The 12,701-nt window shown below is 41.1% G+C and overlaps 2 protein-coding genes across 5 annotated transcripts in view; both read right to left on the bottom strand.

Moving 5' to 3' along the window:
• The window catches only part of LOC123976552, a 27,113-nt gene that overhangs the window by 6,250 nt on the left and 8,162 nt on the right, over positions 1 to 12,701 (bottom strand). For 2 of the 4 annotated variants that reach the window (XM_046058811.1, XM_046058812.1), the window contains exons 2-5: positions 6,613 to 6,780; positions 6,283 to 6,489; positions 1,920 to 3,031; positions 1,763 to 1,832 (exon numbers count right to left, since the gene is read on the bottom strand). In XM_046058811.1, coding sequence (XP_045914767.1) covers positions 1,763 to 1,832; positions 1,920 to 3,031; positions 6,283 to 6,489; positions 6,613 to 6,780 — 1,557 coding nt within the window. Of the gene's footprint in view, positions 1 to 1,762; positions 1,833 to 1,919; positions 3,032 to 6,282; positions 6,490 to 6,612; positions 7,080 to 11,818; positions 12,142 to 12,701 lie in introns of those variants that run through there. The other 2 variants (XM_046058814.1, XM_046058813.1) reach the window with 2 other exon arrangements.
• On the bottom strand, positions 7,407 to 11,515 carry LOC123976588 (gastrula zinc finger protein XlCGF48.2-like). The gene is made up of 2 exons (XM_046058890.1): positions 11,485 to 11,515; positions 7,407 to 10,046 (listed from the first exon to the last, which is right to left on the bottom strand). The coding sequence occupies exons 1-2, from the start codon at positions 11,498 to 11,500 to the stop codon at positions 9,109 to 9,111; spliced, it is 954 nt and encodes a 317-aa protein (XP_045914846.1). The 5' UTR covers positions 11,501 to 11,515; the 3' UTR covers positions 7,407 to 9,108.

Raw genomic sequence — 12,701 nt, 5'->3', positions numbered from 1 at the left:
CTATCAAGCTCCTCTCCTGTGGAACCAGGTTCCAGTTTGGGTTCAGGAGGCAGACACCATCTCCACATTTAAGAGTAGGCTTAAGACTTTCCTCTTTGATAAAGCTTATAGTTAGGGCTGGCTCAGGTAGTCCTGAACCATCCCTTAGTTATGCTGCTATAGGCCTAGACTGCTGGGGGATTTCCCATGATGCACTGAGCTCCTCTCTCCTCTACTTTCTCTCCCTCTGTATGCAACCTCATCCCATTATTGCATGTTACTAACACAACTTCTCCCCTTTCTGGTAGTCTTGTGCTTTCTCGTCCCTCTCCTCTCTCCTCCTATCACTTCCTGCAGGTTTTCTGGCTCTGGAGCTGTGGGGTCTGGATCTGTGGCTGCAGGTCACCTGCTGCCCCCGTGTTCCTGCTCGACACCCTCTGCTGCAACGACTATTGTTGCTAGTCTTATTGTTATTATTGTTATTATAATCTTTTTTTTTTGTTGTTTTTTTGTTATTATAATCATTAACATTACGATGGTTACCATTAACACTATTATAAATATCTGTACCATTTTTCATTTAGTTTATAGCAACATTACCTTCAAAAGTGTCTGTACCTCTGTGTGTATATTGTGTAGGCTGCCTCCCTCTCTCTCTCTCTTTCTCTCTCTCTCTCTCTCTCTCCTTCACCCCAACCGGTCGAGGCAGATGGCCGCCCACCCTGAGCCATGGTTCTGCTCGAGGTTTCTGCCTCTAAAAGGAAGTTTTTCCTTGCCTCTGTCGCCTAGTGCTGCTCTTGGTGGGAACTGTTGGGCTTCTGTAAATATCATCACAGAGTACGGTCTAGACCTGCTCTTTTATGAAAAGCGCTGTGAGATAACTGTTGTTGTGATTTGGCGCTATATAAATAAAATTTAATTGAATTGAATTGACTGGTAGAGTTTTGCAACATAAACATCTTAAAAACTGAAGCGCAGCCTGCTCTGTTTGAGACTGTGAGCTGCACTTTATCAGAGCTGCTGAAGTTATCATGTGCAGATTTGTGGATTTCTGTCTGATCAGTGTTGCAGGTACTTTCAGTTTCACTTGCAATATGCAGTCCCAAACTGAGTTGGTCAAACAGCCTGAAGGGGAAAACGTTACTACCAGCGGATCAATGACGTAACGCACAGCAGAGTAAAGGGCAGGTAGACTTCTCATCAAATTATGACATTAGTCTGGTTATGACTTTTCTCTGGACCTGTCAGAGAACACAGACCAGGTTTTGACCATGAAGAGAAAATCTGAAACACAGGAGCTATTAAAGTCCAGGAGTTTATCACTGAATTAATTTTTCATTGAGGTGAAAAGGTGCAACATGCACATTTAAAGAAGTTACTTCCCCAAACAAAGACACAAAGATGAGGGAAGACTAAATCATGACACAGCAGGGATGATATTACAGGAGAAATGTTGATCTACAGGAGAAACAAATCTGAGAGCTGCATAGAGTGCCTCAGAGCTGAAATGCATTTATTCTGTTATTGATAGGCTTTAGATTTTGAATTGTCACCTGCCACCTGAATCGTATGTTCCTCTTTCCATAAATAAAAAGAAAAATCACCATAAACCGGTGCAAAAAAATTCATCAGAATGCAGGAAATAAAGTGTTTAATGCTCAAAATTTTGCATCAAAGATTTCTTAAAAATAGTGTTAAAATCTTGTCACACGCCTACTTGAAAGCATACTCCAAAATGGACATTTTAACCTGTCTCCAAATCATCAGTTAAGTCTTGTCTTACCAAGCAATATCAGTCTTGGTGTGGCTGGTAGGGTCGTGTCTTTCTCAATGGATGCCTTTGTTGCAGTTGGCTTTAAAACACAAAAAAACCCAAGAGATTACAACATGTCTAAAATACAGTTTAAAAATATATGTATCATGTAATTTACAGTACTTACATCAACCAGAATGAAGATGGAGTCTTCTTTCTCATGAAAGTGCTTCATTAAAAGAAGCACTGCCGCTATGCCGGTCCGGTTCGGCTGCATGGTCGTTTTGTTACTGTCAAAGTCCCGTAGAAGACTCTGCACGTCTCCGCTCTCACTCTGCACGTCTCCGCTCTCACTCTGCACGTCTCCGCTCTCACTCTGCACGTCTCCGCTCTCACTCTGCCTTTGGAAGAAGTATATGATCCTCTTCCCCTTGCTTTGAAGAGCCTCTGCTACTCGATCACAGATATCAATGCCTGTGAGGGTTTTGAAATGGGCGCAGAGTCCTCTTTTAGTAAAGAGGAAAGGCCATTGTTCTTCAATCGCACTGACGCTCGGAGGAGGGCAGGAGTTTATCGTGTGTCGTTGATAAATGTACGTTAAACTCATTGAGTCGTCAATATCTGGCGTGTCTGCAGCTCTGGGGCCAGCGGACCGAAATATGGCTGTCAGAGTTTTTCTCCTGTCCTCTAAAGATTTAAATGTCTCTCCTTCTGGTAAAGATTTTGGCTGCCAGTTTATGCAACCGTAGCTGTCGACTTTGCACCGCACTGTTTTTGTGGCAGCGCTGCTTTGAGTCGTTGTCCTTGGTCGCCTTATCCTGTGAGATAAATTGTTTCGGTTCACGTGTTCAACTCTTGTCTTAAGTTGATTGACGAGTGAATAGTAACCTACTCCCAGCTGTTCACCTTCACCAGTTGTGTCTGCAAAGGTCAAAGGATATCTGGACACGATCATTTTGGCTATCTCTACACAGGCAGCCCTGTTGGGGTTTGGGCAGTGTTCCTGCATGACCCCCACCACGGCTCTCACCATGGCTCTTCTGTCTGCAGGGCTAGCTCTCTGACCTCCTATAACTGCCTTTGAGAGTGAAGCTGGCATCTTGTCCCAAGGAATCTCAACCCGGCTGGTCCACGAGTTCTGTGTTTGTGTCAAAGATAATCCAGGATAGTCGGAGGGTGCACACGGAGGAGTTAGACAGCTTGCATGTCCATCTGTCTGCTGTGTTTCCAAGCATGAGAAGGCCATGGTCTGTTCATTTGGCACGCAATTGAAGTCGGTGTCCGCTCTACCGGTCAGTGCTATGAAGATAAGGTATAAATGAACATATTTACAAGTTCAGGTTATTCACAGTATGTACAGTTAACAGAGAATTTAAATTGAATCAATCTGTGGTGCGTTCCATTTACCTCGGAAGTCGGAGCTGGGAATGATGTCACACCCGGAAAACTTCGCTCGGACAGCCAGTGTTTACAAGTTGCCAGGTTAGTTATCGTTACGCCGGTCGATAAAACAAAACTTCAATAAACGCATTGTGCGGAGTTTACTCACACTAAACACAGCCGGACAGCACTTTGTGTACGAATATTTATATGAGACAGAAGAACACAGAAGTGTTAATCAACAGTATAAACTACAGCTTTCAGTAACTGTTGATACTGGGGGCAGCCGTCTTGGATCAAAAAGTCCGGGTAGTGCGGTTCTCCCGACTTTCAAAGTCAGAAAGTGGTCGTTCCCTTTGAAATTCCCGACTTCCCGTATCAAATGGAACGCACCAGCAGACCGGGTTCTTTCTGCTCACATAGTGAAGCATCGTGTTGTTGTGGTAATCCTCTAGTAAAACTTTTAGATATACAACTTCATTTCATGACGTTTTGGAGCACAGATGATTTCTACTATTTCTTTTAGTTAAAGCACAACTTTGTCACTACTTCCTCAATAAGTTCTTGCCCAAGATATGGAGGAAGACCGGAGCAGACGTGAAAAGACCTCAGTGAACTGAAACTGAATAAAATTTGATGCCATCTTTTATAGCCTGTCAGAGGTCAGTTGTTATACACTGTCATAATAATTTGCAGGTATTCGTTGTGGGCCAAATAACAAAAGGCAATCCGTCACCATCTACAAAGGTTTTTGCTGCTACTGAAATATTCTGTTAATCCACCAGCAAAATGAAAACCAAGGTTATCACCACATATGGCAGTCAGGTTGTTTCCATCATCCAACAGTAAGCTTAAATCCAAGTATTTTAGTCCTGACCAAACAACTTGGTCAAACGGTGCTGGGTCTACAGTGGATTGATTACGTGGCAATATTTCCCCAAGTGTCATGTACACTGCCATGACTTTGTGTGCCATGTTTGTTTGTTTTTTGCCAAAGCAAAGGGAGTTTGTCCAGCTGGGGTTCGAACCCGGGACCTTTTTGCTGTGAGGCCACAGTGCTACAACACAAATACATCAACTTATAGAAAACACTTACACTACGTGCATGTGCTCCTTCTCCTTGTGTGTAATTATGATGTGAAACCAGTAGAGGACTATGGAGGTGAAGACTCTGGACAAGCAGCGAGGGCCAATTGTAAAAGCTTGTTTAAGCTTTAAACAGCTTTTAAAACACTGATCACTCCCGTTTTTGTAAACTGCTCAAGTGGCCACAGATCAACCTGCCCACCAGGTTTTCTCCTGGTGTTGCTGGTGGCTAGTCCGCCTATGTTTTGAACTGATAGCAGTAAAGGTGCAAGAAATAATTGAAGTAGTCGACAAAAATCGATTATTAAATCTAATTAATATCTAAAATGCTTGTTTCCTAAAAGGCGTTCAGATCAGGGATTTGCTATGCATATTTCCTGAATTTAACGTGTAGTTCAACTTCCTTGCTTACTTTTCTTCAAGCAATCTCCTGTTTTGTTTTCAAAACAAAAAAAGAGAACAAAACAAAAAAGTTGTATAGTACTATATAGTATATAGTGAGTGTAGTTAAATCAGGTGCAGTGAAACCCCTACTTGAGGTTCAGAACGCAGCAGCGCGTCTGGTTTTTGATCAGCCCAAAAGGACTCATGTCACTCCATTACTCAGTGACCTCCACTGGCTCCCCGTGGCCTCCAGAATCAAATTCAAGTCACTAATGCCTGCATACAGTGTGACTACTGGGTCTGCACCCATCTACCTAAACTCCATTATACAAACTTACGTTCCTCCAACGAACGCCGCCTGGCTCTGCCATCCCTTCACACAAAGCGATCCCAGTCCCGGCTATTCTCATCTGTGACACCACGATGGTGGAACGAGCTACCACACACCATCAGAGCAGGGGCGTCCCTCTCTGACTTCAAGAACCTCCTGAAAACTCATGTCTTCCAAGAACACTTCCTCTGATAACACCTCTAACCTCTAACATGCACTTCCTGTGCTCTTCTTCTATCTCCTTACAATTATCTTGTATTGACTGCACTATTTGTTAACTCTTACTTCCTTCCCTAGATATTTACCCCATTTATGCCATACGTGCTATTAGCTCTTAGTATATATTGCTGCTCTTACTAGTATGTATTGTCAGTTGTAGATCTCATTCTTTGTTGATACTTGTTGTTCCTCAAATTAAAGTCCCTTTGGATTAAAGCATCTGCCAAATGAGTAAATGGAATCCACTATTTGTAAATCCACTTTTTAAATCCCAAAAATTTTAATTAAAAAGTTAATGTAATAAAATAAATTAACCCCGAGCTCCTCTCGCCTTTCACTACCGCCAACTACGAAATGCTCACATTGCAAGTGGCTGATGTACTGCTTTTGTTTTCCAATTTAAAATATTTCCACACGGCTGACATTTTATCTGTGTCTTTCCACAAACTGCTCTCCGTTTAAGACACTTGTGCTCAATTAAGCCGATACAGAACAGTTCAACATCCCTTCTCCTGCAGAAATTAATAGAAATTTATCTTATTTTCTAAAAATGTCTACGTGTAGACACAGGTAGGAGGAGCGCACACAGTTCTCACCAGACCAGAAAAGAACAACAGGTGACAACTTGCTACAATAGAATTATAATAAATAAAAATAAATATATAAATAAAATAAAACAAATCGGTATGTTCATCTCTTTGAACAACTGCTTGCTGCTGCAATAAACAACAAACTTAACCGCAAATAATGATTGGAAAATCTATTGTGTCTGCATAAGATTTCAGTCCTGCCAGTGTATAAACAGTAAAGGAAAAGGACATTGGAATAGTGAATAGTGCTATTACAGTCACAACTAACTTTGATGGTAGAAAGTTGAACATCTTAGGACTTAAGTCCACTTAAAGTTTATGTGTTACAATTTTCATTGTTTCAACTTCAGAGTTTTTCTTCTATTGTTTAGGTGATTTTGTGTTGAAGGCAGTTTCAGACAAAAATGCATTCCCAAGATGCCAAAGCCTGCTGGTCTGGGTGAATTCAATCCAGCTTTATAGAGACTGTCCAGCCTTCAAAACACTGAGAAAACAAACACTATTCTTGTGCTCATAACACTAATTAGCAGGAACATTAGACAGCTCAGGTGTTATCTTACCCTGTGATGAGGCCCTGAATAAGAATTCTGTGATATCAGCCTCCTCCAGCTCTGGAAGCTGCTCTCCCTCCTGACTGGTCCAGAGTTCCTCCTGTTCCTCTTTAATGTGTGGCAGCTCTGGTGGGTCCTCCTGGTCCAGCCTGGGGCTCCAGTGCTGCTGCTGTTCAGGGGGAACCTCTTCTTTACTCACCAACGGCTGCTGGACGTCTGTGGAGAATTATGAAACACATGCACTGTAACTTCCCAGTGTTTCCCCTACCACTGATTTGGACTATAGGACCAACGTTTAGCAGCAGCTTGCAGTGAGAATAAGCAGTAAAGAGGACAAACCTGCTCTGTGTAACCGGACTTCAGGCTGGAAAACAGCGTCCAGTAGTTTCCTGTGTCTCTGGTTCTCCTCTTTGGAACGACAGAGTTCCTCCTCGTACTCTGATATCGTTCTTTCAAACAGCCCAAATATCTCTTCAGCAGCCGCAGTTAGTCGCTGGTTGATAAAACCTCTCAGCATCTGGACTTTAGACATTTTAAACAAATGAAAAACACAGTCTGGTGTGCCCGAGTTCTCTCTCCAGCTAGCAAGCTAAGCTAACTTCATTTAGCATTCTTGGCTAACGTTAACAGGAGAGAAGTCTGAGGTGAAACTTCCTGAAATGTTTCCACAAAGTCCACGTTTATCGTTGTTTTTATCCATGCATACAGGCTCTGGTTTTACTCTGGGTGCGTTTTATGGCAACACACAGTTCGGATGTTTCTCGATCAGTCAGTAAAACTGCTTCCGGTGTCACATCTTCTTCTTCTCTTTGTTAATGGCGGGTTGCAAACAACTCTCGGGTGTACACCGCCACCTACTGTACTGGAGTGTGTGACAATAAATAATGCTTTCCTGGTGATCCTTATCCCCTTTTCTTCTGTTCCCAGCATTCATTTTAACATTTTAGAGACTGTTTTAAGTGCAATGTATGTACTGTCACATGTTTTGTTTTATTCTGATCCGTCCCTTTTTATCTAGTGCCCAAATTGCAAGTCAAGTTTTAATTAAATTAACTGAACTTATAAATTAAATAAAATTTAACAGGAGCACAGCAAAAACAGTTGACATTAAAGAGGAAACCCACACACACAGATCAATATTTACTCTTTAATTGCCACCAACATTTGGAGCACAAGCTACAGCTCATCAGAACCCTGCACCAACATGTGCCCAAGGCCAAGAGAATAAGCATAACCACCGGAAGTTAGTAGACTTACTGCTTCGTACTTCTGTCTTGGATACAGTATCTGTCATCAATCTTGGTACCAGAGGAGAGAGACGCACTGTTTGCAGCTGGTATCCTCGCCAGCATTATTAATCTACATTTCTCAAAGGAGCTTTCTATACATGCAGAAATATCTTTTGTAGCCCAATGACTAATCGATTGATGTCCAACTTCGGCATTAGTCACAGGTTAGATTGGTAGAGGACAAAAAAGCTGGAAAATAAACATAACATGGCGCAACACTGTGAATTATTTGTTACTATAATTCATCATCATTTCATAATAAGTATACTGTATAGTTTACTACTATATAATATTAATTCCAATTAGAGTAGTTTCATTTTTGTGGTTTGTTTTTATTGATTACATTCAGATTCATTCTTTATAGTCCTCTGTGGAGGAAATTTGTTTTCACAGACTGTACAAAGAGCATCTTCATCACAAATAATACACACAAATTACAGATAATACACACACTGTACACATTAAATCTTTGCGCAAGAAAATGGTCTCTAATGTGTTAATGCTAATTTCTAACTCGTCAATAATAACCCCATCAAGGCAGAACAATGAGTTCAACATTGAAAGTTTGCATAGCACCTCAAAGTTTTTATATTATTCAGCCCCTCCCAGGCTGCGATTGGTCTAAAACTGACATTGACGAGCACATAAACTTTGTGAGAAGTTGAGCAGGATTCGAAAAAAGGCATCTGATAAAGCTTAATAGTAGGGGTGTGACGAGACTCACATTCATTTTCTCAAGCAGTGAAATACAAATGTATAACTAATAAGACTCAAGGAGCAAATCAACTCCGCCCAGCTGATTGACACCGGCGTGTGCTGTGATCAGCTGGACCCGCACGCACTGTGAGTCCAGACCTTTTTAGATGCTCTGTTTAGGACTGTGAGCTGCACTGGAAGTTAATGTGTGTGGATCTGTGATGAGATTTCTGCCTGTTCAGAAGTGTTTCATTTACTTTTGGTTTCAAATGCAACCCCAAACTGTGTCGGTCTGAAGGGAAAACGTTACTACCAGCGGATCAATGACGTAATGCACAGCAGAGTAAAGGGCAGGTAGACTTCTCATTAAATCATGACGTTAGTCTGGAAATATTCTGCCTTTATTCTGTACCTGTTAAAGAACACAGATCTGTGGGAGAGACTCTAAATGTGCAGTAAGTTTTGAACATGAGCAGAAAATGTGCTGAAACACAGGAGCTACTAAAGTCCAGGAGTTTATCACTGAATAAAAATGTATTTATTTATTATTAAGGTGAAAAAGAGCCACAGTCACATTTAAAGAGGTTACTTCCCCAAACAAAGACACAAAGATGATGTTAAATAAGAGAGCAGCCCAGAATGACTGAGAGTTGCACTGACTTATATTCTATGGCTACAGATTTTGAATCATCAGCTGCCACTTGAATTTTGTTTTTCTCTTTATATAAATAAATCAATCACCATAAACCGGTGCAGAAAAATTCATCAGAACGCAGGAATTGAAGTGTTTAATGCTCAAGATTTTGAGTACTTCTTCCATCACTGTGTCTCTCTCTCTCAACAAGTAGCTTCATTTATTCCTGATGCGCTTACCAACACACTCGTGGTTTTTGACTATATAGAGCCGAGTGAATGTTTTACCACAAATATTGCATCTAAACGGTCTCTCCCCTGTGTGGACAGTCAAGTGTTGTCTCAGGCGATCCTTTCGTGCAAATCTGTTTCCACAAACTGAGCAACTAAATGGTTTCTCCCCTGTGTGGACTCTCATGTGCCTCACAGCGTCAGCTCTCCATTGAAATGTTTTTTTACAAACTGAGCAACTAAATGCTTTCAGTACTGTTTGAATTCCATTGCGTTTTGGCAAATGTTCCTCCAAATTCTCCTCCCAATCACTGATGTCTTTAGTTTCATGAGTAGCTGGTTGTAAAAGACTATCTGGGTTAAAGTTCCTGGCTGGTTCTTGTGCTCCACAGTCCTCTCCATCTGTTTCTGTTTTCAAACGCTCTGCACCTCTGTTCTCTTCAGTCTGGTTTTGATGAAGCTGTGAGGACTGAGGTTTCTCTTCATAATTTTCTTCACTCTTCACAGGGACAGGAGTGAATGGGAACTTGGTGATATCAGCCTCCTCCAGTCCTGGAAGCTGCTCTCCCTCCTGACTGGTCCAGAGCTCCTCCTGTTCCTCTTTAATATGTGGCGGCTCTGGCACTGAGCAACTAACTAATGTTTGGGTTCCCTTATGTTTCTGCAGAGGTTCCTCCCAATTCTCCTCCCAATCACAACACTCATTATTCTCACGTTCAGAGGAGAGTGAGGTCTGGTCATGAATAACTGGTTGTAAATTACTATCTGAATTAAAGTTCCGGGCTGGTTCTGGTCCCCCAGGGTCCTCTCCATCAGTTTCTGTAAAGAGTGGCAGCTCTGGTGGGTCCTCCTGGTCCAGCCTGGGGCTCCACTGCTGCTGCTCAGGGGGAACCTCTTCTTTACTTACCAACGGCTGCTGGACTTCTGGAGAATAATGAAATACATGCACATTTTAGGAAAGAGTAATATACAGTTAACACTCAACCCTCTGGTGCTTCTATAATAAACATGGCAAGAAACACTGCACATTTTCTATACTATATTTGGAAGTTATTCAAACTAAAATGGACTACAAGCGTGTTGTGTGCTTTGCATTTCGTCCGAGCAGAAATGCCATTATATGACTGCAATCAAAACAGCTGCGACTCCATGTTCATGTTATTTGCACATGTAAACCCACCAGTCCTGTAGTCCTGTTTTCAGATAAACCTCTCAGCTGAAGACATGAAAGTGTTTTACTGCTCAAGAATGTGAAGAAGCCATTTTGTTTCTGACCGCTTATACCATAGACATAGATACTTGGTGCAATGTGTCAAAGTGGCCTCCATATTGGTGCAAGGAAGCCATGCCCTCTAATGCATGCATGTCTATGTAGGCAGTCCACAATTGAAATAATCCCAACTCCCAGAATATTTACAGCACTGCGTTACTTTTTACAAATGAGAGACAGAAACAGACCGTAAACGTTACCGTAGTGACCTATAAAGAAAAGTGGTTGTCTCGAGTCGGATGCCAAAGTGTGTGAGTGAGCGAGCTCACAGCAGCGCCCACAAAACACAGCGTTAGAGGTTTGAAACGTTATCATGAGATGTGTCAAAATATTTTCGGTACATTTTTAAACTATGGTGGAACAAATTAGACTGTGGCGGACAACACTTACTTTGGTTAGATGTAGGATATTTCTTCAAGATTTTGACAGTCTTTTATGACAATATTGACTGTAAAAAGAATACATATATTTTGAACTTCTTTATCTTATCTGGAAGATTTTACACGTACAAAAGCAAATGGTCTAAGAAAAAACCACAAATACATTTTTAAACAGAAATAAACCATTATATTTAAAGAGGTTTTAGATGTTTGGAAAAGCAAAGCAATTAAAGTTATTAATGATTTAAATATTTTTCTTTAATGCCTTTGTTGCTTGTTACGTGATGACCCTATGAATATAGCTGTCATGTCAGATTCAACCACGGACCCCCTTTTGAGAAGATCTTGTCCCAGGACCGCAAAAATCCATGACCAAAGTAATCATGTGTTCAGTCAAAATGTTACTGATGGATAGAATTATTGTGAAAATAAATGATTCGCCATTTTGCTGGGGACCCCCTGGAAGCCCCCGGACCCCACTTTGAGAACCACTGTTATAAACCACTATGCCCTCGCTGGTTTAGGTTGGGTGAGGGAGGAGCAAGTACTTCCAGAAAGGCCCTTAATGTGCGCTCCCTGGTTCAGTCTTGTCCACAAGCAGTTCGCAAGAGCACGTCTACATTACACTTGATTTATCACCACTGTACACCTGCGACCTCAGAGTTATGTTTTATTTAATATATAATGTTATATACAAAATTTTCATTCTTACCTGCGTTTGTTTTCATACATATTGTCTGAGCATTGCTGTTGGAGGGAGCAGAAAAACACGAGGTTTTTTTTGTTGTTGTTCTTTTGACAATTAAGACCTTGAACTCTTTCAGTGGCAGCAGGTTTGCAGCAGTCTGCAGTGAGAATAAGCAGTAAAGAGGACAAACCTGCTCTGTGTAACCGGACTTCAGGCTGGAAAACAGCGTCCAGTAGTTTCCTGTGTCTCTGGTTCTCCTCTTTGGAACGACAGAGTTCCTCTTCGTACTCTGATATCGTTCTTTCAAACAGCCCAAATATCTCTTCAGCAGCCGCAGTTAGTCGCTGGTTGATAAAACCTCTCAGCATCTGGACTTTAGACATTTTAAACAAATGAAAAACACAGTTTGGACTCAGAGTTCCTCCAACCAGCGCTGTGTGGCCGAGTTCCGTCTATTTCCAGCTAGCAAGCTAAGCTAACTTCAGTTAGCATTCGTGGCTAACAGGAGATGAAAGGTGAAACCAAAGTTTCCACTTTAACACGTTTATCCCACTGACTGTATAAAAGAAGGTTTATCCAAACATACAGGCTCTAGTTCACTCCGGGAACACACGAACACGTTGGCGTGCTGACACAGGAAGGAAAAGCGCTTCCGGTACCACGTCTTCCCACACCTTCAAAATAAAAGTTTGTTTAGAAAGAACAAAGTCCTATCTGATGAACTAAGAAGCAGAAAGAGCAGCACTCTCTTTATTTTAGACAACACAACACTGTTCATCCCAGAGGTAGTCAACATATACAAGTAAATAAATAAACGTAATAATGATAAATAAAACTTCTGTATCATCGGTCCATCAGAAAATAATCAAACACAAAAGAGGTTTTAATTGCCTTCTTATTCTTAGGTTTTTTATTGTAGTGCCATATTGATGCAGATCTTTTTGGTTTGGTTTGGAGTCTGTTCATCTCTTCTTGTGAATGTGGCATTTTCCCAATAATAAAACTAAAGACAAGAAAATCTTATTTCCACCTCAGTATCTTATATATAAAAAAAAATGTATATAAAAATGTCTTTATCCTGCAATTGAATTGTTTCCCAGTTTCCCTTCTTATACAGTGTTGACCATCCTACAACATACAGATGATAAAACATTTGATGGATTGTTTCTTCTTCACTTCACAGATAATGTAAATTCAATATCAATTCTTAATCTCTCTTCTAAACGTCTTTTTTGACAAAT

Source organism: Micropterus dolomieu, linkage group LG09, assembly GCF_021292245.1.
Source record: "Micropterus dolomieu isolate WLL.071019.BEF.003 ecotype Adirondacks linkage group LG09, ASM2129224v1, whole genome shotgun sequence".
Taxonomy (NCBI): Eukaryota; Metazoa; Chordata; class Actinopteri; order Centrarchiformes; family Centrarchidae; genus Micropterus; species Micropterus dolomieu.
The sequence above is the reverse complement of the archived record's forward strand: the minus strand, read 5'-3'. Positions and strand labels throughout refer to the sequence as shown.